Here is a 25631-nt window from a genome sequence, read left to right as displayed (position 1 = left end):
TAGGAGGAGAGAGAAAGAACCAGACATCACTCTGGCACATGTGCTGCCAGGGATCGAACTCCAGACCTCATGCCTGAGAGTCCAAAGCCTTATCATTACGCCACTTCCTGGACCACTCCCTCTCAATTTCTGTCCCTGTCCCTGTCCAAAATTAATTAAATGTTTGTGGTTGAGGAAATTTTTCAACTGGTGGATCACTGGGCTCGCATGCCCAAGGTCCTTGGTTCTCTGTCTAAAGCCACACGCACCAGAGCAGTGTTCTGAGTCATTCTCTCTAATATTTTTCTGTATTTATCCATTACTGGATAGAGACAAGAGATAAATTGAGAGGGAAAGAAACGAGACACCTGCAGCCTGACTTTCACCATCTGTGAAGCTTTCCCCCTGCACATGGGGACCAGGAGCTTAAACCCAGGTCTTGCACACTGTAATGTGTGTGCTTAACCAGGTGCGCCACCACATGGCCCCTCGTCTCTTTCTATTTCATTTTGAGACTCACTCTGTCCTACAGAATAAAATAAGCCTTTTAAAAATTGTTTATACAGACAATAATGGACTTGGACCATGTCTAAATTAATGAAACACCAACACTTTAGGAACAAGAGCTTTTTTAAGGGTTATTTTAAGGGCAATGGGGCACCCAGTTAAATGCACAAACTATATGAAAGGACCTGGTTCGAGCCCCTGCTCCCCACCTGCAGGGAGGGACACTTCCCAGGCGGTGAAGCAGGTCTGCAGGTGTCTGTCTCTCTCCTTTTCTATCTAACCTATCGTCTCAATTTCTTTATTTTTAAATTTCTTTATATTTATTTATTTTCCCTTTTGTTGGCTTTGTTTTTCATTGTTGTAGTAGTTACTGTTATTGATGTCGGTCACTGTTGGATAGGACAGAGAGAAACGGAGAGAGGAGTGGAAGACAGACAGGGGGAGAGAAAGACAGAGCCCCTGGTTCCCCACCTGCAGGGGAGTCACTTCACAGGCGGTGAAGCAGGTCTGTGGGTGTCTTTCTCTCCCCTCATCTCTCCATCCTATCCAACAATGACAACAGTAGTAACTACAACAAGGGCAACAAAAGGGAATAAATATTAAAAAAAAAAGTTTTTCTAGGACTGGCGAGACAGCACTGTGTTTACACGTGTCTTTCATGACTAATGTTCAGTCTGCAGCACTATCACAAGCCAGAGTTGAGCAGTACTCTGGAGAAAAAAAAAAAAAGATATGTATCTCCCCCCATCCAAGCTGAACAACCTGAAATTAACTTTTATTTATTTTATTTTTGAGAGAGAAACACAGAAATACCAGAGCACTGCTCAGCTCTGGTTTATGGTGGTGTGGGGGAATGAACCTGGGACTTTGGAGCCTCAGGCATGAGAGTCTGTTTGCATAACCAGCATGCTGTCTCCCCCACCCTGTGAAATTAATTTTTAAGGAAGTAATGAGGCAGATTAAATGCCAAAATGAGAATCACCTTTTTTCTATTTCAAAAAAGTGTTGAATGTTGGGGGCTGGGCAGGACTGCACCTGGCTGAGTTCACACATTAGCATGCCCAAGAACCTGGGTTCAAGGCCCTGGTCCCCACCTGCAGGGGGAAACGTCAAGAGCAGTGAAGCATTATTGCAGGTGTCCCTCTTTTTCTCCTCTCTCTGTCCCTTCCGTCTCAATTTCTCTGTCCTATCAGTATGGGGGGGGGGGATGGAAAAAGTGGCCACTGGGAATGGTGAATTCACTGTACAGGCATTGAGTCTCAGTGGTAACCCTGGTGGCAATTAAGAAAAGGAAAAAAAAATTAAACGCAGCCAAGAAGTAGGAATGGTGGCACAGTGCAAAGTCATCTTTCCTCATGTCCGTTTTTTAAAAAAAATTTTAATGTTTATTTATTTATTTTTTTGTTGTCCTTGTTATTCTTCACTGTTGTTGTAGTAATTATTATTGATGTCATCATTGTTGGACAGGACAGAGAGAAATGGAGAGAGGAGGGGAAGACAGAGGGGGAGAGAAAGACAGACACTTGCAGACCTGCTTCACCACCTGGGAAGCGACTCCTCTGCAGGTGGGGAGCCGGGGGCTTGAACAGGGACCCTTAGGCTGGACCTTGTGCTTTGTGCCGCGTGTCCTCATTTCATTTTAACTCTCTACATTTCATACCCATTGGAGTACCAGTGATTTTTTTTTTTTGAGCACCAAATACTTTTATACTCAAGCGACCTTGCCAGTTATTGTTTCCAGAGGGCTCCACTGACATTTAAATCAATTCCTATTCTTGTTCTTTCTAGAGGACGCTGAGATGATGTTGCTGTGTTTTTATTAAGGGGAATCGTTACCAACAAAATAACCGGAAATGCTGTCTTGGTCCATTTCCGATGATGTGGCTTCCCTCCAACTTATCCTGAGGTGTAGTGGGTGAGCCTGCCTGACTTGGGAGAATGGGAGGCAGGGCCCAGAGCCTCAGTCTCTGCCAGTGCCTGTAGTCAGTGTGTCAGTGGACACAAATGCCGCTACCAGGTGTACCCCCAAGGAAGCAGGCCCCTGGCTTCTGTGGCGGCTACCAGTCTGCAGGCCTGTGAAACGGGCCGACCCCTGACCTGGCTGCTTGCTGACTCCACTCGGAAGGGAGGGAATGAGGGCAAGTGTGGCGCCTTCATGTGTTACCTTGTGGTGAATTCTCTGACTGCATGACCAGATATTTCCTCACATGCTGGAGTCAGGATAGTCCTAGTCTCTCTGCCCACAAGCCAAACCAGGGATGCTCGTCCAGAGAATAAGGTCACCCCTCGGGGCTTGCCCTCTTCCCGCATCGTGCCTCGCTCCTGTCCAGACTCTCTTCTTTGCACATGCTGCCCTGCTTCTACCTTGACCCTCCCTGTCCCATGACCTTTCCAGGACTAGTCATAAAAGTGTCATGGCAAACTACTTGTCCTTTCAAGTGTGTAGGTCTTATTTTTCCAGTTAGGTGGCACCAGGCTCTGGGGCAGGCCTTGGGTCAGAGGCTCCAGCGTCCCAAACACAGCAGGGCAGTCGGCCTCGTGTGACTGACACATCATGGAGGGAAACAGACCATGATAATACCAGACCCAGGCGGGCCTAGTCAGAAAGCCAAGTGGTCTCCTTGCCACCTGTGAGACTACAAATTCTCTCTCCATAAAACCAGTGGCTTCCTTCAATAAACCCCCCTGATCCCTGGGGAAGCCCCTGAGGTAACTGGACTGAGACGGTCAGGGTTCAGAAACTGGTGCCCAAGCCAGTCGCTGATGACAAACAGGAACAAGGCACGTAGAGTCCAGCAGGCTGCCACCACCACACAGACAGGACTCCATGCATGCAGACACAGTGGGAGCGTTACAATTCCACACTGCAACAGATCAGCCGGCTCGGGGGCAGCTGAAGGCCACAGGCAGTGTCTGGGGAGAGGGCTGGGGAGGAGGCGCTGTCCTGGAAGGAATAGGTCTCACCAAACATGGATTCTTCAGGGCGGTCCCCCCCATATGTGCCTTATGTTGTCTCTCGGGATGCAGTCCCGGAGTGGGAAAGACACTCAACAGAGCTCACTAGCCAAGTCAGCCCTTGGCCTAGGGAGCTCTTAACAGAAAAAGAAAAGACAAAAACAAAATAAAACAAAACCCCAACACCACAAAGAAATATCCATCTCTCCCACAAGGAGGAGCCCTCTTTTTTTCAAGAACATTCATATTGTAGATGATGGAAGGACCAGCTGAATCAAAAGAGACGAGCTGTGGATTTTTCTCAAGCAGCCAATCTCCAGGTGAGAGATTAAGCCACAGAAAGTGAGATGATCTGGCAGTAGCTGTCCTTGGGGGGGGGGTGTCACACTGTGCTCTCCTGCTGTCTTCCTCTGTCGGACAAAATCTAGTCACATTCACTTGGGAGAAAAGACTCAGCTAAACCACTAGTAATTTAGAGACAGTGGAGGATGACTCGGGCAGGAGGAGGCAGTGACGAGGTGAGCTTGAAAGGAGAGGAGAGGAGGAGGCTATCTCCTGGGTAGGGGCCTGCCTACCCTGACCTCCAGCCTGGGCAGTTAACCGCGAGAGGTGACAGGGAGAAGCCAATCAGGGCTCCCCAGGCATTCTGTTTGGCTCTGCCAACCCCAGCCTAGCCTGGGCTGCTCCCCTGGCGTGTGGACTGGAGAGAGGGACTCACCACAGGTTGAACATTTTCAGGCAGCTACAGAGTGTGTAAAAGAAAACGCAGAAAGGAAGAGAGAGAGAGAGATTAGTCCACAGAGGAGAGATGGAAGCGACTTCCTGTAAGCCGTGCAAACATGCAGGAAGTGTCTGTGTTTAGTTTCTTCCTCTGTCACAGGGTGGGGAAGGGTGGTGGTGGTCTGCAGTAACGTGGGGGAGGAGGAGCCTTGTGGAAGCATCAGGGGGAGAGCTGGATGTCAGGGAAGGGGAAGGCACAAAAGAGAGCTGGTGGGAGCTCCGGAGCAGGTGTTCCCAGGCTACTTCCAGGAAGCAGGAAAAGATCCTGCCTGCAAATGATCCTGCCTGCACGAATTCACTTGAGCACCCAGGTCCCAGGCCTTCCTGTAGACCCAGGGCGGGGCCCAACGTCAAGTCGGGTTGACTTGCGGAGGAAATGAGGTCTACACTGGCTACCTGATCGCTACCCTGATGGGTGACCCAAAATTCTCTCCTTTGCTTACTCTGCCACATAACCACCAAAGAGCCGCCTGACCTCCCAGCTGCCTGGCCCTGAAGCTGGACAAAAAGGGTAGATGATCAAACAAACACAGTCTGCGTGTGCAAACGGCCTCATAGCTGTGTGCAGGGAGGGACGTCTCTGTGACTTCATCTATCACAGTCACCACACAGGTGGACAGCAGGCGCCTTCCTCCCCTCTACACACAAAGGCCCAGAAATAAAACACACGGCAGTGCCTGACAGCATGTGAGAGACCAGTAGCTCGTTAAGCCACTAAGCAACCAGCACCCAAGGCCTGGCCCCTGAGCTTCCTGATGGCACTGCTCAAACACAATGGCTCCCCTCTGGTTTCCACACCTTCCAGAAGACCCGAGCCTGGGGCCCATGGTGGTCCTTCTGGCTAAGTGGGGGAGACTTGAATCCCGTCTCTGAGAGGTCAGATGAGACCAGAATGAAACCTCTTTGTTCGAATGGCCCCCAAGATTACACACAGGACACCAACACCACACTCACATACACAATTAGTTGGCACATTTACCAGAGGAAACAGGGGCAAACGGGTTGAAAGAGATCAGCCATCCAGGCCTTCTGATGGGATGACAGCCCTGTCAGCCTTCCTGTTCAAAGCATGCTACTCAATCCAGAGCCTTCCGAGTCACAAAAGTGAACTGGGAGTGAGGTGGAGGTGGCAGTGGGTACAGTCCTCAAGTCCAGACACTGGCTCAGACCACAGAGTCTCAGCCTGGGCCACACACTTGAATCACCTGGACTTAAAATCACTCCTGGGGCTGAGGTTACAATCCAGAATCTCCAGTGCCAGGATTCAGACGTGTTTTCTAACAGGCCCCTGGTGAATCCGAACTGCAGCCACGGCTGAGAGCCGAGAGATCATGGAAACTGACAATCTGGCCTCTAGTAAAACCCCCACAGCCCCCAAGGCTTGGGAGCCTCTTTCCTGCGGCACTGAACTCTGCTGAAGCAGGAAAGGCATCTGAGGTGGCTGCGATCAGCCAGGACTGGCAGGACTGGAATGGAGTGAACCCAAAGCACGCCCAGCTACTTCTCCTCTCGTGGCTAGAGTGCAGGGATCCTCATGTCCTGGCTTCCTGAGGAAAAGAGCTCTTGAAAGCGAAAGGGATGCACCGCACGGAGGGCCAGACAGCAGAGGAGCAGGCGGGCAGCAACCGTGCAGACATGCCTGGCGGGAAGAAGAGCTCAGGTCCCAACCGGCCTCTTGCTGCCTTGCACACCAAGGCGTAAGAATGTTCTGGCTAAGGAGTCAGGCGGCAGTGCAGTGGGTTAAGTGCATGTGGTGCAAAGTGCAAGGACCAGCGTAAGGATCCCAGTTCGAGCCCCCGGCTCCCCACCTGCAAGGGGAGTCACTTCACAGGCGGTGAAGTAGGTCTGCAAGTGTCTGTCTTTCTCTCCCCCTCTCTGTCTTCCCCTCCTCTCTCCATTTCTCTCTGTCCTATCCAACAATGACGACATCAATAAAACCAACAGTAATAACAACAACAATAAAGCAAGGGCAACAAAAGGGAAAATAAATATTAAAAAAAAGAATGTTCTGGCTTGCTGAGGTTACTGGGGAGCTCAAGAGAACACTCTGGGCTCCCTATCACTACAATCCCGCCTGCTGCAGAGCCCAGGACTTGAGGAGAGAGCCTGCATGTCTTCTCAAGGGTCCCAGAAGAGAGGCCAACCCCGGCAGGCTTGGTAGCGGCTGCAGACTAACTAAAGACTAACTAACCCCTCTCTCTAGCCTTGCTTTGGAGTAGACACCTGGGTGTGAACTGGGTATTAGGGCAAAAAGAGAGAGAAGTGGCAGACAGGACCAGCAGTTATCTCACCATCCACCCAGACTTGAAGGGTTTAAACACAGACCATGCCAGCGAGCACAGGGCTGGCAGTACAGGCAAGGCAAGACAGACACATGCAGAAGCAGGACGGGGTGGGCACCTCACACCAGGAGGCTAGGGGTGCCCTTTCCTTCCCTTACTGGCGGTGCAGACACTGTTTCTCTTGCCTGACTTATTTGAGTGTTTCTGAATCCAGAATCATTTAAGTGAGAACAAAATGTTCTCCAAACGCTCTTGCCAGCAACAACATAAAGAGTTGTTAGCGAAGGCAGCGTGGCCCGCGGGGTGGAGAAGCAGGCTTCTCTGTGCTCCGCGGGAAGCTGGAGTCCCAAAGGCTCCCGCCTGGCCGCTCTCTTCTGTGGCCCCCACACCATGGATCTTTTGGCTCAGCACGTCTTCTGCCCTACGTGAATGAGAGTGATGTGACTGCTCTCCCAGAAATCACAGCAAAAAGAAGGGTGGCGGCAGCAGCAGCGGCAGCGGCAGCGGCAGTGGCAGCAGCAGCAGCAGCAGCGGCCTTTAAAGGTACCATGCAGGAAATAAAACGGCCAAAGGCAGAAAGCTCCGGACACAAGCATGAGGAAACCAGTCTGAGATGAGCAGCGCACAGAGAGGGAGAGACGGAGGAGTGGGTCCACCCGTGACTCGAGAGAGGCCCCTTGAGAGGTGGACGTACTTAGCTTCCTCCACTACCTCCACCTCAGCGTGAGCCGTGATTGGTGCGTTGGAGTGGGCGCCCGTGGGGTCGTCAACATTCAGCTCTCCGTTGGTTGAGCTAACCACCTGAAACAGAAAGGCAGAGTGTGACAGGCGCCATGGCACAGGGGCCTCCTGCTGGCAGGAGACAGGGTCACTGAGAACTGGTCTCCAGCTTAGGCACTAGCGAGGCCTGAGTCTGGAATGGCGGGTCTTCTCTGGGTTGGGAGTATCATTTGCCCTCGTGAAGGAAGGCTCCCAGACATAGCAGGCGAGGACACAAAACTCAGTGATGGTGGCAATAAGTCTCACACTAACAACCTACTCAAGTCAGGAGCTGGGCTACGCTCGCTGTGTGTAATCAACGGACCCTCACAAGAACCCTACAGAATAGGTCTTACGGCTTTCACTCCACTCCTTTGTGTTTGTTATCTGGTAACTGTGTGTGTGTGCGTTGACTCGATAATGAAGCTAAGAAGTTTCTAAAGAAATTAGTAGTGGGCACAAGACAGGAGAAGAGGTGAGCTGTTACACTTTCCTTCAGTCACGTCTTCATGGCTGTGACTGTCGGTTTGCAGTTACTCAGATAACAAGACTGCCCCGTCCTCTCCGGTGAGAGGGCAGATGGTAAGGTAAGGAAACGCTTTCCCGGGAAAGACCGGTCTCGTTCAAAAGCTTTATTTCGGGGTCTCTGCCATCCCACTTCTCACTGCTGGTCCCCGGACTGTCACTGACGGCTCTCCCTCCTGCCATCTGGTCACCGCGGGCCCCGTCAGGCTTCTCGCGCGCATGTGCGGTTGCTTCTGCCAACTGGCTTCACTTCCAGCACGCGACTCCTGCTTATGTGGGTGCTGGGAAGTGGGAAAAGGGACCCCGCTGGATAAACCACTCTGCTGCTAAAGACCTCGGCTGGAACATGGGAGAGAACCACAAAACAGGATGAATGGTTCGGGCAGCATATGCTGTCAGGTAAGTAACTATCGGTTTGAGGGTGTGTCTAGGGCAGGTAGTGGGCAGAACTGTACTAGAATATGCATCACACAGTGGCTGGTACAATACCTGGCAACAGTAATGGAGGCAGTACAGCAGGGAAAAAAACACAAGAGTCTGCACTTAGCCCTGGACTTGAACCCGAGCCTCACCACTTGCTTTCTGTGGGTCTTTGAGCAAGGTGCTCGATCTTTCTGTACTCGAGTCTACAGAATGGAGGCACAGTGCAGCTCACCCGTCAGGGTTTCTATGCGTGCAGAAAATCCAGAGTTTAGCCCAGGCCCAGTGGCACGTGGGAACAGCACAGAAGTGCTCAGATGACCGAGTATTCCCTCTGTCAACCAGTGTTTTTATCTCCATCGAGATCAAGGGTTCAGACTAGCAGCTAATTCATAAAAATTCCCACACAGTCACAGTGAGGAAATGGCAGGCAAGATGAGTGCTCGGGGCTGGGAGATAGCTCACCTGGTAGAGTGCATGCTTCACCGTGTGTGAGGACAAAGGTCTGAGCTCCCAGCATCGCATGGAAGCACTGTGCACAGCAGGGGCTGTGAAGCGTGCATCTCTCTCTCTCTCTACATATATGTTATCTTTTTTTCCTCTCCATACATGCACATGTATATCTATATGTGTATCGGTAGAGTCACACATGTATAAAGCCCCAGGGTGCAAGGCGGGAAAGGAAAAAGATGAATTCTACTTACTAGTAGTCTGAACGCACCATCATTTAAACACTGGAAATAGCTGTTCTCATCAGCAGCATGCGCATGAAACTGACAGAGTGCTATACAGTGCTATATAGGTGGCGAGAGCAGCTTTCAGTTTGGACTTACCTGCGGGAACCCAAGTGACTGCCAGAGGCCACACTCAGCATTTCTGACTCTCAGAGCCACCTGGCCTCGCCTGCTTGTCACCATGACAGGCAAACACAGCTCTTTGTCCCCAAATTTCCATTTAAATCCAAATATGATAAGAAACAAACAACCATAAACTGTGGAGCAGATCTGAATGCCTCAGAAAGCTATCTTAAAAACTGGTTTTGTTGTTGTTCTTTTGCTACAGTGGTGACTGTCACAGACTGAAAGCAATCCCCAGGCTGAGCGGTGGCTCATCTGGTAGAAAGTGACCTCACCATGTGGAGGCTCCAATCTTGAGTCCCAACTACACAGTAGCACCAGGGACAGCATCAGAGCGCGCCTGCGTGTGCGTGCATGTGCCTGCGTGTGCGTGCGTGTGTGTGCGTGTGTCTGGATGGTGAGCAGTACTGTAGTGTCTCTCCTCTTTCTGTCTTCTCTTCCCTTCACTGCAAGAAATAAACAACAGAAAGACAAAACACCAGGCTTTGACAGGGCTGGGTTACATGTGTGGTTACAGCCACACATGTTACCAAGTGCAAGGACCCAGGTTCAAAGCCTCTAGTCCCCACCTGTGGGTGAGAGGGAAGCTTCATGAATGGTGAAGCAATGCTGGGGGTGCCTCTCTTTCTCTCTCCCTCCCTCAAATTTTCTCTGTCCTATCAATGTAAGGAAAATAAAAAGCAGGGGGTCGGGAGTCGGGTGGTAGCGCAGGTGGCGCAAAGAACAAAGACCAGCGTAAGGATCTGGGTTCGAGCTCCTGGCTCCCCATCTGCAGGGGAGTCGCTTCACAGGCGGTGAAGCAGGTCTGCAGGTGTCTTTCTCTTCGCCTCTCTGTCTCCCCTCCTCTCTCCATTTCTCTCTGTCCTATCCAACAACGACATCAATCACAACAACAATAATAACTACAACAACAATGAAAAACAACAAGGGCAACAAAAGGGAAAATAAATAAATATAAAAATTAAAAAATAAAAAGCAGGGAGTTGGGCGGTAGCGTAGCGGGTTAAGCACAGGTGGCGCAAAGCGCAAGGACCAGTGTAAGGATCCTGGTTCGAGCCCCCGGCTCCCCACCTGCAGGGGAGTCGCTTCACAGGCGATGAAGCAGGTCTGAAGGTGTCTTTCTTTCTCTCCCCCTCTCTGTCTTCCCCTCCTCTCTCCATTTCTCTCTGTCCTATCCAACAACGATGACATCAATCACAACAACAACTAACAACTACAACAATAAAACAAGGGCAGCAAAAAGGAATAAATAAATATTTTAAAGCAAAAGCAAAAACAAACTTGGCTCTGGAGGCTCTGTGGTGTTAACACATATGCACAAGGCCCTGGAATCATTCCTAGAGGCTCTAGGAGAAAAACAGAGATTGAGAGACTGGAGAAGCTAAACAACCAAGGGCCGTGCCTGACATTACAAGTCTACCAGGGGGACACTCAGGGAAATGTCAGGGAACAGAGATTGAGAGACTAGAGAGGCTAAACATGGCTAACCAAGGGCCATGCGTGAAGCGTGATCACACTCTGACACTAACTACAAGCTAACCTAGGAGACACTCGGGGACATGTCAGGGGAACCAGATGCTAGATGTCACGGAGTATTACACTTTTCTCAGTGTGACAATGCTGTTGGCTCCAGGAGAAAAGGCCTTTTTTGGGGGACACAGGCACAAGTAATTTGGGATGACATGTAATGATGTCCACAAACCACTTTTAAATAGTTGAGTGGTGGCGCTGGAGGTGGCACAGTGGATAGAACTTTGGACTCAAGCATTAGGCTCTGGGTTTGATCCCTGGCTCTGGTCCTCTTTGCTCTCCGTTCTCTCTCTTGCTTTCATTAATGAATAAATCTGAAAACAACAACAAAAAAAGTCTAACAAACACTTGCTCCTTTCCATTGAATCAAAGAAAGGAATCTCACTAATTTACTAGCCTGCATTAAGGCTACCACAACTAATACTGCATCCCACCCAACCCCCAACTTTTCTGAAGATGTGAGAATTTAAAAATAGTATGTTGAGAAAAAGACAAAAAATCCAGCAGAACTTAAAATGTTGAAAGAGAGCTAAAGACTGGAGACCTACCACTTCTGTCCTATCAATTTCCTTGAGCTCTGTCTGCATGTTTTATTTTAAGTATTTTTTTAAAAGAATGTATTTATTTATTCATGAGAATGATAGGAGGAGAGAGAGAAAGAACCAGACATCACTCTGGTACATGTGCTGCCAGGGATTGAACTTGGGACCTCACGGTTGAGAATCCAGTGCTTTACCCACTGCCACCGCCTCCTGGACCACTTATTTTAAGTATTTATTTAGTAATGGGAAGAGAGAGAGAGAAAAGCAGAAGTGAGGACTGAACTCAGGACCTTCTTCTTAAGTGTCCACTGCCTTATCCACTGCACTGCCTCCTGGGCCATAGCCTCTGCTTCTAGTGCACATTCTGGCTGCACCCAAACGATAATGCTGGCAGAGTCTTTCTGTGAGCACGGCATGTTCAAGTCCTGCAATGAGCAACACAGGAACTAGACAAGAAGGTGGAGGGAAGCACTGGCCTCCACTGGCACCAGAGGGAGAGCTGCTGTGAACCATTCCCTGCACCTGCCCCAGCACTGCAGGGGTCTCACATGCTCTCATGTCTCCCTGTGCCAACTACCGTATAGTCTGTGAACAGTGTCTGCTGGCAAGCGAAGAAGGATGAGCCTCTCCGTTTCACAGACCGGACGTCTACCCTGCACAGTGCATGCCCGGGTACACGAGTGAGTCGTGTACAAGCAGGAACCTTGTCACTGGCCATCTAACCTGAAACTTTGCTGCAACTGTAACATGCTTGGGACTCAGTGGTTTCTAGTCCAGGCCTTTCAGACCACTCAGTGATCTCCACGTGGGGGTACAGTGTTAAGCCACTGAAGAGCTGCACAGACCTGCTCTGCACGCCCTGGCTTCTAAATTTTTAGGAAGGAGCAATTCCAGGACTGAGGAGATAGCTCAGCAAAACAGGCCAGCACTTATAATGTCCCAGCTTATGCCACAGCTGAGTGGTACTCTGGCCTTTCTCTTTTGCTTGTTTGCATAGAAAGAGAGAATTCTGGGCTTGGGAGAAAGCTTATCCAGTAGAGCACATATTTTACAACGCACAAGGACCCGGGTTCTTGTCCCCGGCCACCACATGGGACCTACATCAGCAGTGGAGCATGGCAGTGTCTCTCCTTATCTCTCACCCTCTTTCAGGAGGGAGGGAGAGGATGTGAGTCAGGAGCAGTGGAATTGTGCGCTTACAAAGTGTCAGAGAAGCTCTGCCAGACAAAGAAGAAAGTCTTAAAAATTAAAAAAAAAAAATTAAGAAAAAATCTTAAAAAAAATAATTAGGTCAGTAACCTTGGTCTTATCTCCCTCATAAATACTAAGGTGGTAAGTAAAATAATGTCTAGAAAAGCAACTTGAAAAACTATAAAGACTCTCATGAGTGTGGTGGATTATCAGTAGTTTAAACATTATTTTTTTTCAAAATATAATTTTCTACCAAATTTTTAATATAGGTTCATTGATTAAAAAAATTTTTTTAAAATCTTTTGTTGCCTTTGTTGTTGTTATTGTTGTTGTTGTTGGATAAGACAGAGAGAAATGGAGAGAGGAGGGGAAGACAGAAAGGGAGAGAGAAAGACAGACACCTGCAGACCTGCTTCACCGCTTATGAAGCGACTCCCCTGCAGGTGGGGAGCCGGGGGCTCGAACCAGGATCTTTATCCGGTCAGTGCACTTGGTGCCATGTGTGCTTAACCCTCTGTGCTACCACTCAGCCCCCTATTATTATTATTATTATTTAAATATTTATTTTATTTATTTATTCCCTTTTGTTGCCCTTGTTGTTTTATTATTGTTGTTATTATTGTTGCTGTCGTTGTTGGATAGGACAGAGAGAAATGGAGAGAGGAGGGGAAGACAGAGAGGAGGAGAGAAAGACAGACACCTGCAGACCTGCTTCACCGCCTGGGAAGCGACTCCCCTGCAGGTGGGGAGCCGGGGTTCGAACCGGGATCCTTATGCTGGTCCTTGTGCTTTGCGCCACCTGCGCTTAACCTGCTGCGCTACAGCCCGACTCCCTATTATTATTATTTTTTAAAGGTTAATGGGGATGGGGGAGTGAAAGAACCAGAGCATCATTCCGGCACATGTGATACCACGGACTCAACTCAGGACCTCACATCTGAGAATCCAATGCCTCACCCACTGCACCAACTCCTGGGCCATAATTTCATTAAAAATGAAGTTCTGGGAGACAGGCTGGTGGTACACTTGGTTGAGCACATACTGTACCATGCCCAAAGACCCGGGTTCAAGCCACTGCTCCCTATTACAGAAGAGATGCTTCACAAATAGTGAAGCAGGACTGCAGTGTCTTTCTCTCTACTCCCTCTCCTCTCTCAATTTTTGTCCTATCAAATAAAATAGAAAATTAAAAAAATTTAAAAAAAGGGGAAAAAACAGCTACCAGGAGTGCTGGATTGGTAGTGCCAGCACCAAGCCCCAGCAATAACCCTGGAGGCAACAGAAGCAAATTGATTTCACTGTAATCACTAGTAAAACTAATCCCCCAATCCTTTGGCACACAGGACCAGAGCCATTAGTACTAAAACGTGATAGACTATGGTAAAATACTACTCTTAGCTTCAGTCCTTAGTACTGGCAATATACCTTTTAGGAATTTCAAAAATTAAGTGATTTTCTATCATTCAAAATGTTACTGTGGAGAAAAATTAAGTTATCCAAAGGAAGCAACACTCAATGTTTCAACCCTACAACCTCTCAGTCAACCTGTCTGCTCATTCTCCACCTGAACATTCTTCTTTTGTGTCACTGACAAGATTTGTAAACAACAAAAAAATAAAGATTTGAGCACAGGAAATAGTGAATGTTTTTCTTTTGACTTAATGCCCTTGCCTGGCCCTGGAGGCTTCGAGATATTGCCTAAATGTATTAAACTAATGAGTCCTGAGTCACTGTTTTGAGAGAGAAGCTTTTGCATGTAGACCTTCTCCAGGTGGAGGTCTGTGGGGCCCTGGGGCTCGGTCCCTAAGAAGCCTGAAGTGGGTGCCCACCTGCCTCATCAGAGCGGTCCCATCCCCCAAGCGCTCTGCACCCCACCGCAGGGGAGGGCTGTGCGTCACCTCCAGGCCACGCCAGTCCTGACCATGGCACCTCTGGGAAGAAAGACTTCTCCTAAGAGACATGTCGACTTCTGCTGGGCAGAGAGGCACTGAGGATTTACTTCTCAAGAAAGCGCAGGCTTTACAAGTGGCCACAAATCGGGGATAAAGTCAAGGAGGCAGCTAAATGAGCAGAGCTTAATGTAAGGCGAGAAACAGTCTAACAGCTCGTCCTTACCCACTGCCGACGAAGCCAGCTGGTAGAACTAAGCTTTTAGGGAGTACAAGGTTTCATTTTTCCAAACTGCTGCTAGAGACCCGAGATGACTCTGAATCAAATCACAGTGGACAGCAGGAAACACACACGAGTGCCCTACGTTCTAGGAACACTGATTTGCCATACTGCTCAGAGAGGCCTAACTGCGAAGAGCCCTTTCTTTCTCTCTGGCTCTCTCTCTCTCTCATTTACTAGAGCACTGCTCAGCTCTGGTTGATGGTGGTGCGGGGGACTGAACCTGGGACTTGGGAGCCTCAGGCATGAGAGTCTGCTTGCATAACCATTATGCTGTCTACCTCCCCCCACCCAAAGTGCCTTTCCTTAAGGATAAATGTAGGGTTTCTTGCTCCTGAGTCCTGTGCACCACTGCCGTGCTAGCTCCCTGCTCTGGTTTTTGCTTTGTTTTTGAGATGTTGTCCTTTTAAAATTATTGTTTGCCTTTGATTCCCCTCGTGCTTATAGTGTAATCATGGTTATTAGAAATAAAAGAGCATGGGGCTGGGTGGTGGCGCACCTGGTTGGGGCATACCTTACAGTGTGAAAAGACCCAGGTTCGAACCCCTGGTCCCCACCTGTAGAGGGGGGCGCTTGGGAGTTTCATGAACAGTGAAGCAGGGCTGCAGGTACCTCTCTGTCTCTCTCCCTCTCTATTTCCTCCTTCTCAATTTCTCTCTGTCTCTATCCAAAAATAAATAAAGGTAATTAAAAAAAGAAAGAAAAGAACATAAAAGAGACACAGAGAGAGGCCAGGTTTGGGTGTTAGCGTAGTGGTTCTGCAAACAGACTCTCATGCCTGAGGGTCCAAAGTCCCAGGTTCAATCCCTGGCACCACTATCAGCCAAAACTGAGCAGTGATCTGGTAAAAAAAAAAAAAATTACAAAGTTAAAAGGGGGAGGCTGGGGAGATAGCAATAGTGATTCTGCAAAAGCCTTTCATACCTGAAACACCAAAGGTCCCAGGTTCAATCTGCAAGCTCAAGTTCAGTGGGTGAAGCCTTATACTGTGTGTCTGAACCTGAATTTGATCCCTAGCACCAAAGGGAGCACCATGAACGGTACCCAGAGAACTCCACGGATGGCGGAGTGGTGCTGTGGTATCTCTCTTCTTACCTGTCTCAGAAATGAAGGAAGGAAGGAAGGAAGGAAGGAAGGAAGGAAAGAAGGAAAAGAAAGAGGAGAGAGTTTAAAAAAAAAAGAAGAAAAGAAAAGAAAAGGAAGTTCCTCGGGCTGGGGGTGGTACAGCAGGTAGAATGAAGGACTTGGCTTGCAAGAGGTCTTGGGGTTGATACCTGGCATGACACATGACAAAGCAGGGCTCTGGTCCCTGTCACAACAGATACATATATGCATTTTTTCTTTTGCCTCCAGGGTTATCACTTGGGCTAGATGCCCGCACTATGAATCCACTGCTCCTGGAGGCCACTTTCCCCATTTTGTTGCCCTTGTTGTTGCTGGATAGGACAGAGAGAAATGGAGAGAGGAGGAGAAAACAGAGAAGGGGAGAGAAGGGGAGAGAAAGATACTTCTGCAGACCTGCTTCACTGCTTGTGAAGCGACTCCCTCCCACCCCCTCAGGTGGGGAGCTGGGTGCTCGAACCAGAATCCTTACATCGGTGCTTGCGCTTCACACCATGTGTGCTTAACCCACCACACTACCACACGGCCCCGTATGTATGTGTTTTCAAAGTGTATGTGAAATAGCAAACAAAAAAATAGAGCACCCTGTGGCCAGAGAGGCGGCTCTCGCCTTGCACTGAAGAAGCCTGCCTTCCCAGCCCGCATCTGGCCGACCTGGTTTATCAGCATCCGGTTGTTGGTATCCTCTCTCTCCTCCTCCTTCCTGCCCTTCCTCTTTCTAGATTTATTTACTTATGAGAGGAAGATCAGACTCGGGGCCTAAGCCGGAGAGTCCAGTGCTTTATGTCCGCGCCACCTCCTAGGCCACCTCGCTGTTTCTCGTCAGACTCCCCAGCCCGACTCAGTGTCCTGCCTGGACGGCGATGTACTTAGCGCCCTATGTGGAAAGCAGACACTCGACATGCAGCCCTTCAATCTCTGTTTGTTTGTTTCATTTTAGCTAGTACTCCACCCCAAATGTGCTCCGGATCCTCTGGTATTAAGATTTGCCCTCTTCAGAGAATCAATGTCTGGTCTTTGTAGGAAGGAAGAATATGCAGGGACCAATGGCTTAGAGACTGCCTTCCACCCAACCCTCCTCTTGTAGCTAGTGCTTGTAAGCCCACCCCAATCCCCTACCGGAGGCTAATTCCTAAGCTTCTGAGGGCTCTCACTGGAAACAGGCGCTCACATTGCTCCCTTTTTGACACAGAACTCAGTTTTCTTGAGACTTCTAAGTCATTTGATAACAACCCATCTGCTTTCCAGTTTCTCACATTTTGTTGCTATTGGATCCTCTTCTGTTTTTTTGTTACCCATATATGAATTATATGTTTAACTTTTTTTAATTTATAAGGGCTGGGGAGATGGTTGAATGGTTATGCAAAAAGACTGAAGGCTCCAAGGTAGCCAGGTTCAATCCCCAGTGCTATTATAAGCCAGAGCTGAGCAAGTACTCTGGTGAAAGGGAAAAAAAGAAAAATATATATATTACTTTTTAATGCTTCAGGAGTCCAGCATGAGAAAAAAAAACACCTAGATTAAGATTGTAAGACCAGTGATGTTTAAGAGATACAAGATGTTTGTACTATTAGAGAACAAAGATTCAAAATAGCCCAAGTCAAAGAAATCCTCCTCCTTCAAGATGCACTTACTCAAGGGAGAAAAAAGAAAGAGCCCAATTTCTTGGACACCCACTCAGGGCTGGACTGATGAACATTCCCAGTCCATCTTGAGCTAAGGCACACATCACCGAGGAGTGAGCTGAGTAGGGGATCTTCTGGCCAATACCACTTCTCTATGCTTCAGGTCTTTACAATTCACAGACTTGATGTAAACACACTTCTACCTTGATCTTATTTTTCCAGATTATCATGAGGGTGTGACTATCAGACATCACACAGATGTGTCTTTATCAGTAACAACCACCAGTCATCTCGACAGGTGACTTCTCTGTTCATCTAGGCAGAAAGTCAGCATACAGATTTTCAGTTAACCACAGAAACAGCCTATCCTTGCTGTAAGTCCTGTTCCAAGGAACTTGAGTCTGAGAAGCAAGCCAACATCTACCAGCCAAGCAGGGAAAGCCAGGAGATGGCAATAAAGGCAGTAAGTACCTGCACTGAACCCCCATGGCGGTCTGCAGCCAAGTGAGACGTCAGGTACGAGGTATTGGTCTGCCGGCTGGGCTGGATTTCCCACTCTCCTCGGCGCTCTGACGATGCGTTCTGCTCAGGCGTTAGGAAGCATGACAGCGAGATATGGAAGGAAAGGTGAAGCAACAGCAAGCAATCATCAGATCAAGTACATCAGTGTCCTCAAGGACTTTGGTTTTGTTTTGCATTTTAAATGAACAACTGCTGCAAAGCACCAGAGAAAAAGTTCCCTTGGCTACACCCGTCTCTGCCCAGCGAGCCAACACCTGGCAGTCTACAGCATGCCATTCCTCATCAAGACACAGAAGAAGGGTAAGATCAAAACCAGAGACCACTTGTATCTTCCATACCAGTAAAATATCCATCGCTGCTATGCAGGTCAAGTTCAGGATGTTTGGATTGTTGGACAAAGGAGCTGTCATACTTACAGACGACTTGCTGACTAAAAAGCTATCTGGGGCCAGAGTGGTGGTAGACACTGCCATGCTCAAGGATCTGGGTTCAAGACCCCTAACCCCCACCTGCAGGGAGAAAACTTCATGAGTGGGGAGGCAGTGCTAGAGGTGTCTCTCTCTCTCCCAGTCTTTCCCTTCCCTCTTGATTTCAGGGGAGGAGAAGAAGACAAGGCTGCTGGGGGTGAGGGGTTCACCGTGCAGGCACTGAGCCCTAGCTACAGCCCTGGTGGCAATTAAAAAAGATGAGGCAGAAAAAAGACAAACCAAAAATCTTATCTAAACAGATGGGACTCGGCACAAAAAACTGCTGGCATTAGGAATCAAGGTATTTTTGCCTTTTCCTCACATTGGGGCCACAGTATCCTCAAAATGACTCTCCAGAAAAAACGATGACTGAAAATGTCCGGAATATGCTTTGCTTATCTAAAAGGGACTAAAATGTCCCTTTCAAAGGCAGACGTACAAGTCAGTAATATGAAGACTGGTAAATAAAGTCCTCTCGCTTTCCTGAAACTCTTAGAGAACAGTAAGTCTGAAAGCACAAAACCTGTATTACAAATCCTTTTCCTCTCTAAACCAAAAATCAGATCTTCCCAGGTAAGAGGAAGTATTTCAGCTCAAACCCTTGTTGGGCTCTGCTTTCTCTTTGCTGTCCCATGGCTACCTGTTTCTAGGTCTCACACTATTCTTAGAAACGTTCATGGCTAGAACTGGATTCTAGAAAAAAGTTCTGAGGGGCCGGGTGGTAGCGCACCTGGCTGAGCGCATGTTACAGTGCACAAGGACCCAGGTTCAAGCCCCCAGTCTCCACCTGCAGGGGGAAAGCTTCACAAGTGGTGAAGCAGGGCTGCAGGTTTCTCTCTCCCCCCCCCCCTTTTACCATTCCTTTCCCTCTCGATTCCTGGCTGCCTTTATCTGAAAGATAAAATAAAGATAATAAAAAAAAATTCAAAAAAGGGGGAAAAAGTTCGAGGCTCAATATTAATTCTCACTCTTCTGTATCACACTGACAAGAGTTGTTTAAGCTCAACTTTAAGTCACCTAGAGGGTTTATCTCATTTTTTAAAAATCCCCACATACTAGCTACAACTTAACAACTTATCCTCTCTCATTATTATTGGATTATAGAGTCACAGCACTACAAAGAATCCTGGAGGGTCGGGTGGTAGTGTAGCGGGTTAAGTGCACATGGCACAAAGCACAAGGACCGGCAGAAGGATCCTAGTTTGAGTGACCAGCTCCCCACCTGCGCGCGTGCGGGGCGTGGGGGGTATTGCTTCACAAGCGGTGAAGCAGGTCTGTAGGTGTCTGTCTTTCTCTCCCCTCTGTCTCCTATTTCTCTCTGTCCTATCCAGCAACAACAGCTATAACAACAATAACAACCACAACAAGGACAACAAAATGGGAAACATGGCCTCCAGGAGCAGTGGATTCATAGTGTAAGCACCAAGTCCTAGCAATAACAATGGCGGCAAGAAAATAAAAAAAGAATCCTGGACATTTTTTTTCCTTCCCCCTTTTAAATTCCTGAGGAAATGAGTATATTTTGTAAGAAGACAGTATCAGCAACTTCCTTTTTAAATGGTCATACTGCCGCAGGCGCCGCCATGCGAGCTGCTTGACATGGTACCAGCTTCGCAGGAAGTTTAGCACGGCTGGACTCTCCAGGCCAAACTGAAACCATCTCGCCTTTTGCCATATATAGGGCTTAGGATTAAGCTCTGTGTGGTCTTAATAATATTTACCTATGGCCAGGCTCAGAGCCTGACCAATGACAAAAATAATGACAAAACCTGCACTGTACTCTGTAAGATTGATCATAATGGAACAAGCAATATCAGTAATGCAGAATTTCTCAGGAGACTCCAAGAGGAAAAACTGTTTCCCCTTTATCTACACCACTTCCGTTCGTATTCCCCCTATAATATAGAGAAAGATTGTTGGTTCCCACAGTGGAGGGGCCACCTGACATAGCATAAGTAATAATGGAAAGTTATGGAACCTGCCTAGATACAATGGGCCTTTTAATCTACCACCCACCAAGCTCCCACTTCCTCATGCAGGAATAGTACACGAGAACCTAGGTCACACAGTGAGCACACAAGGAAGATGGATTCCAGCTGGAAAGCTGAACTTTATGGAGAGGCTGGCCAGGTCAGCACCACCTTGGTGCATTCTCAGTAAGGAACAAAACAAAGCTCCTTGATCAAACAATGAACAGATTTTATGAAAAATGGGCTGTTCAATTTGTTTAAGGCCCCTAGAAACATAACAAGCTGGAACTTTCTATGAACCATGGCTTCTGATGCATAGGGGCAAGAGGATGGCATAAACATACAGGTAGAATATTCATCTTAATCAATAGGACCTCTGCCTAGCACACAGGTACAGGAATAACAAAAGACACAGAAACTGTGATGTGATCTCTAGGGAGAAAAGTGCCCCTGGAATGTGAATGTTCCACAAAGCGGGAAGTGTTCCCTCCCTACCTGTGCTGTTCTTACTTGGTGATTTTTGTATTAATACTCAAAGCCTTGGTGATTTTTATATCAGTGGCCAAAGCCTTGGTGATTTTTGTTTTTAATGATCTAAGCCTTATGAGACTATAAAAATAAAGTTCTGCTTAAGTCAGAGAGAGATGTCTGCTTGAGCTTGACTCAGCATCAACTCACTCATCTTTCATTCATTCATTCTTTGCCGATGCCCCTCCTCCTCCAGGTTACCCTAATAACCTGCTGGGGCCGGCCCCCAGCATCGTACCAAGCAACAGGCTTTTTAAAAAATATTTATTTATTCCCTTTTGTTGCCATTGTTGTTTTGAGTAGTTTGGTTTTATAGTGTTAACGGCGCTCAAGAGAATCAAAGCTATACACAATATTACCCCTCTCCAATTATTTCTGCAAACAGGTTCTGCTGTTTAAGTTTTCAAAACAAGACAGGTGTTTGCCACAATGAAAACTATGCTATACGTTTATCAGTACCTGAAAGTACTTCATCTTATTTATTCTCATCTCTAGAGGCTTGATACTAAATCTGTTCATCAACTACTAGGAGTTATAGTTAGTATCCATTTGTGATAACCTCTTTAATTCTCTCGGGGGCTTCTTTGCTGCTAGGTGTCACTCTCTTCCGCTCTCAAAAAAGAAGGAAAAACAATGGCCCAGCAGTGGTGAAATTGTGCTTACTTGGGGCCCTGCCTGGAGGCACACACACACAGTGAAAGAGAGATTCGTGAATTTGTAAGTCTTGTAGTGTTGTGGGTTTTATGATGCATTCCCAATGCAACTACTTTTCTCCTCAAGGCGCTCTGTTTCTCATGTTTTCAAGGCAGACAGAGGTGAACATGACAGGAAATGTGCATGCAACAGTGATAGTACTGAATTCAGATAAATGCTGAAGAGTTATTCAGTTATTTCCATCTGTCTAAAAAGGCAAGCAGGAGAGGCAGAGAGATAGCATAGTGGTTGTGTGAAAGATTTCCTGTGTAAGGCTCTGTGGCCCTAGGTTCAGTCCTCAGTGCCACATAAGCAGAGTGAGGCAGTGCTCTGGTAAAATAAATAAACAAACACATCAATAGAGTAAAGGACAGAGGAAAGTCCACAGGTAGAAGAATCAGTCTCTCTGCAACACTTGAAAGAAGAGTGTAGGCAACGGCAAAGGCAAAGGCAGGAACGGGAATATCAAAGAGTGGGAATTCCTTGAGGGAAGGCCACACACTGGCCTATGTGGCAGTGCTTGGTTTGGTACAAGCTGGTGAATGTGGAAACAAAAATGAGGCAATCCACCATGGCATAAATCAAAGGCAAAACCAACAACACGTGTTTGAGGTTCAACACAGATGACTGGTTTTAAGAAGGGCAGAAGCAGCACCTGTGCCTGGCTGGGCCTGAGCAAACACAGCTTGTTCTCCCAGCAGTCACCTGGCAAGGGCTGAAGGGTCAACAGAGAATGACACTAAAAGAGGGCTGGAAACCGTGAGTTGCAAACGCTTCAGACACCACCCTCACCTGGGGCTTAGAAACTGTTTCTAGGGAGTCGGGCAGTAGCGCAGCGGGTTAAATGCATGTGGCACAAAGCTCAAGGACCGGAATAAGGATCCCAGTTCGAGTCCCCGGCTCCCCACCTGCAGGGTAGTTGCTTCACAGGCGATGAAGCACGTCTGCAGGTGTCTATATTTCTTTTTTTTTTTTTAAAGCTTTTTTTTTTTTAAGGTTTTATTTATTTATTAATGAGAAAGATAGGAGGAGAGAGAGAAAGAACTAGACATCACTCTGGTACATGTGCTGCTGGGGATCAAACTCAGGACCTCATGCTTGAGAGTCCAGTGCCTTATTCACTGCACCATCTCCCAGACCACAGGTGTCTATATTTCTTTCCCTCCTCTGTCTTCCCCTCCTCTCTCCATTTCTCTCTGTTCTATCCAACAACAACGACATCAATAACTACAACAATAAAACAAGGGCAACAAAAGAGAATAAATAAATATTTAAAAAAAGAAATCGTTTCCAGGGAGGGTGGTAACAGACTTGGTTGAACACATGCATTACCATGTGCAAGGGCCTGGATTAAACCCCCCTGGCCCCCACCTGTAGGGGAAACTTCACAAGTGGTGAAGCAGTGGTGCAGCTGTCTCTGTCTCTCTCCTTCCCCTCTCAACTTCTCTGTCTCTATCCAATAAAATAAAATTCTAAGAAATAAGTAAAAAGAAAAGAAACAGTCTCCAATTCTTTTAGGAGGTTGGAACTAGGTCCTCAAGTGTGTGACTTTACTGTTTGGGTCAATTTTTCTTCATTCACATAGAGTCAGAAATAGAAAGAGGAAGAGGAAGATGGAGCTATATTGCCCTGAAGCTTCCTCAGCAACTTCACTACTCGGGGACGACTTGTTCTAATAGATAAAAGACAGAGCACATGACCAAAGCATTCCCCAGAGCCCTGCTACTCCCCTGTGGTACAATACGGGCTTAACCCTGGGCTGCGCACAGGGCGAAGCAGGCATCTTTCCAGATGAACTATCTTTCCAGGCCCACTTTACTGGTTTTGGGAATTTTCCAGACATTCGCACTGGAGACTCTGCAAGAGAGCAGTTCACCTAGTAAAAAGTTACAAAGAATAAACTCTTTAGACATAGGCAGTGCATATAAAAATGAATTTCTGGCACTGGGGAGTCATTACTGGGGGCAGGAGAACATGTCCAGCAGAGTTTAATAACTCGATGACAGATGACTTGCCAATCACTAGACAGATTTATTCCTCTCAACCCTCGTTAGCAACACCTGCTTCACATAGGGGTATGACACAGACCCAGTAAAGGAGGCAGTGGGTGAAAAAGGAGAAGGTCCAGTTTGCTGGAGCACAGCGGTGTGTGTCTGTCTAGCATTCACCCGAGTCAGAAGTGTCAAGAGCTCAGAGTTGGAGCTCTGAGAGCAGAGTGTGTGTGGCTGCTTGCACACTCCAGTCAATGCCATGTTGTTGAACAAGCAAACAGCTTGACAGTTCCATACACCGCACTGCACCACCAAGACCTCCTCCACGATGCTGACAGACTACTTCCTGACTGAATCTGATCCAAGCGCACAGGGAAGTTTGCCAGAGAGGAAGAGGCAGAGTTATTAAAGTTTCCATTCCCTCCCCAGGGCTGTTAAGGCAGAGTTCTTCAGAGAGGAACCAGAGTAACAGCAATATACAGAATCTTGGAAACTGCACAATAACCAAGGACAAAATGGTGACTAAGCTAGTCAGGATTGTACTGAACAGACCTAGCATTTAGGAATACCTATTTTATCTAAACTCACAGTTTATTTATTTTTAAATATTTATTTTCCCTTTTGTTGCCCTTGTTTTATTGTAGTTATTATTGTTGTTATTGATGCCGTTGTTGTTGAATAGGACAGAGAGAAATGGAGAGAGGAGGGGAATACAGAGAGAGGGAGAGAAAGATAGACACTTGCAGACCTGCTATACTGCTTGTGAAGCGACTCCCCTTGCAGGTGGGGAGCCGGGACCTTTGAGCTGGTCCCTGCATTTTGCACCACCTGCGCTTAACCTGCTGAGCTACTGCCTGGCTCCCCCCTTTATTTTATTTTTTATGTGTAGCACCAGGAAATGAACTTTTAAAATATTTTATTTGAGTGGTCCAGGAGGTGAATAATACACAGGACTCTCAAGCATGAGATCCTGAGTTCGATCCTCAGCAGCACATGTACCAGAGTGATGTCTGATTCTCTCTCTCTCTGCCTAAATTCTTCATGAGTAAATAAAAATATTTTATTTGATTAGATAGGACAGAGAGAAATCTGTCCTAGAAAAAGAGACACTGGGGGGGGGGGGGCTGGGTGGTGGTGCACTGGGCTATAACTGCACATAGTACAAAGTGCAAGGACCAGCGTAAGGATCCCAGTTCCAGCCCCGGCTCCCCACCTGCAGGGGGTTGCTTTACAAGCAGTGAAGCAGGTCTGCAGGTGTCTATCACTCTCTCTCTCTCTCTCTCTCTTTTAATGAAAAATTATTATTTTTATGTTTACTAGAGCACTGCTCAGCTCTGGCTTATGGTGGTGTAGGGGATTGAACCTGAGACCTTGAAGGTTCAGGCAGGAAAGTTTCACTGCATAACCATTATGCTATCTCCCCCACCCTCTCTCTCTTCTTCCCTCTCAATTTCTCTTTCTGTCCTGTCCAATAAAAAGGAAGAAATGACCGCCAGTAGTAGTGGATTCATAGTGCCAGCACTGAGCCCCAGTGATAATCCTAGAGGAAAAAGAAAAAGACAAAGGAAGAAAAAGAGATACTTGCAGTTGGGGCTGGGCAGTAGTGCACTGGGTTAAGCGAAGCACAAGGACCTGTGCAAGGATCCCAGTTCAAACTCCCAGCTTCCCACCTGCAGGGAGGGGGCACTTCACAAGCGGTGAAGCAGGTCTGCAGGTGTCTGTTTTGCCCCATCTCTATCTTCCCTTCCTCTCTCAATTTCTCTCTGTCCTGTCCAATAAAATGGGGAAAAAAATGGCCACCAGGAGCAGTGGACTCACAGTGCCAGCACCGTGCCCCAGTGATAACCCTGGAGGCAAAAATAAATAAGTTAATTAAAAATAAAAAGAGAGGGAGTCGGGCGGTAGCGCAGTGGGTTAAGCGCACGTGGCGCAAAGTACAAGGACCAGCGTAAGGGTCCCGGTTCAAGCCCCCGGCTCCCCACCTGCAGGGGAGTCGCTTCACAGGTGGTGAAGCAGGTCTGCAGGTGTCTATCTTTCTTTCCCCCTCTCTGTTTTCTCCTCCTCCTTCCATTTCTCTCTGTCCTAACTAATAACGATTACAACAATAAAAAGAAGCAACAAGGGCAACAAAAGGGAATAAATAAATATTAAAAAAAAAAAGAGAGAGAGACACTTGCAGCCCCCAAGGTGAGGGCTGGGAGACTGAACTCAGTTCCC

The 25631-nt window shown here is 47.7% G+C and overlaps 1 protein-coding gene across 14 annotated transcripts in view; it reads right to left on the bottom strand.

Moving 5' to 3' along the window:
* Positions 1–25631, bottom strand: part of CSNK1G1 (casein kinase 1 gamma 1) — a 172566-nt gene that overhangs the window by 1585 nt on the left and 145350 nt on the right. For 4 of the 14 annotated variants that reach the window (XM_060174339.1, XM_060174340.1, XM_060174344.1 and 1 more), the window contains 2 exons: positions 17715–17825; positions 7198–7304 (listed from right to left, as the gene is read on the bottom strand). In XM_060174339.1, coding sequence (XP_060030322.1) covers positions 7198–7304; positions 17715–17825 — 218 coding nt within the window. Of the gene's footprint in view, positions 1–7197; positions 7305–7879; positions 8127–17714; positions 17826–25631 lie in introns of those variants that run through there. The other 10 variants (XM_060174347.1, XM_060174350.1, XM_060174345.1 and 7 more) reach the window with 7 other exon arrangements.

The sequence above is a fragment of the Erinaceus europaeus genome, chromosome 16, assembly GCF_950295315.1.
Source record: "Erinaceus europaeus chromosome 16, mEriEur2.1, whole genome shotgun sequence".
NCBI lineage: Eukaryota > Metazoa > Chordata > Mammalia > Eulipotyphla > Erinaceidae > Erinaceus > Erinaceus europaeus.
The sequence above is the reverse complement of the archived record's forward strand: the minus strand, read 5'-3'. Positions and strand labels throughout refer to the sequence as shown.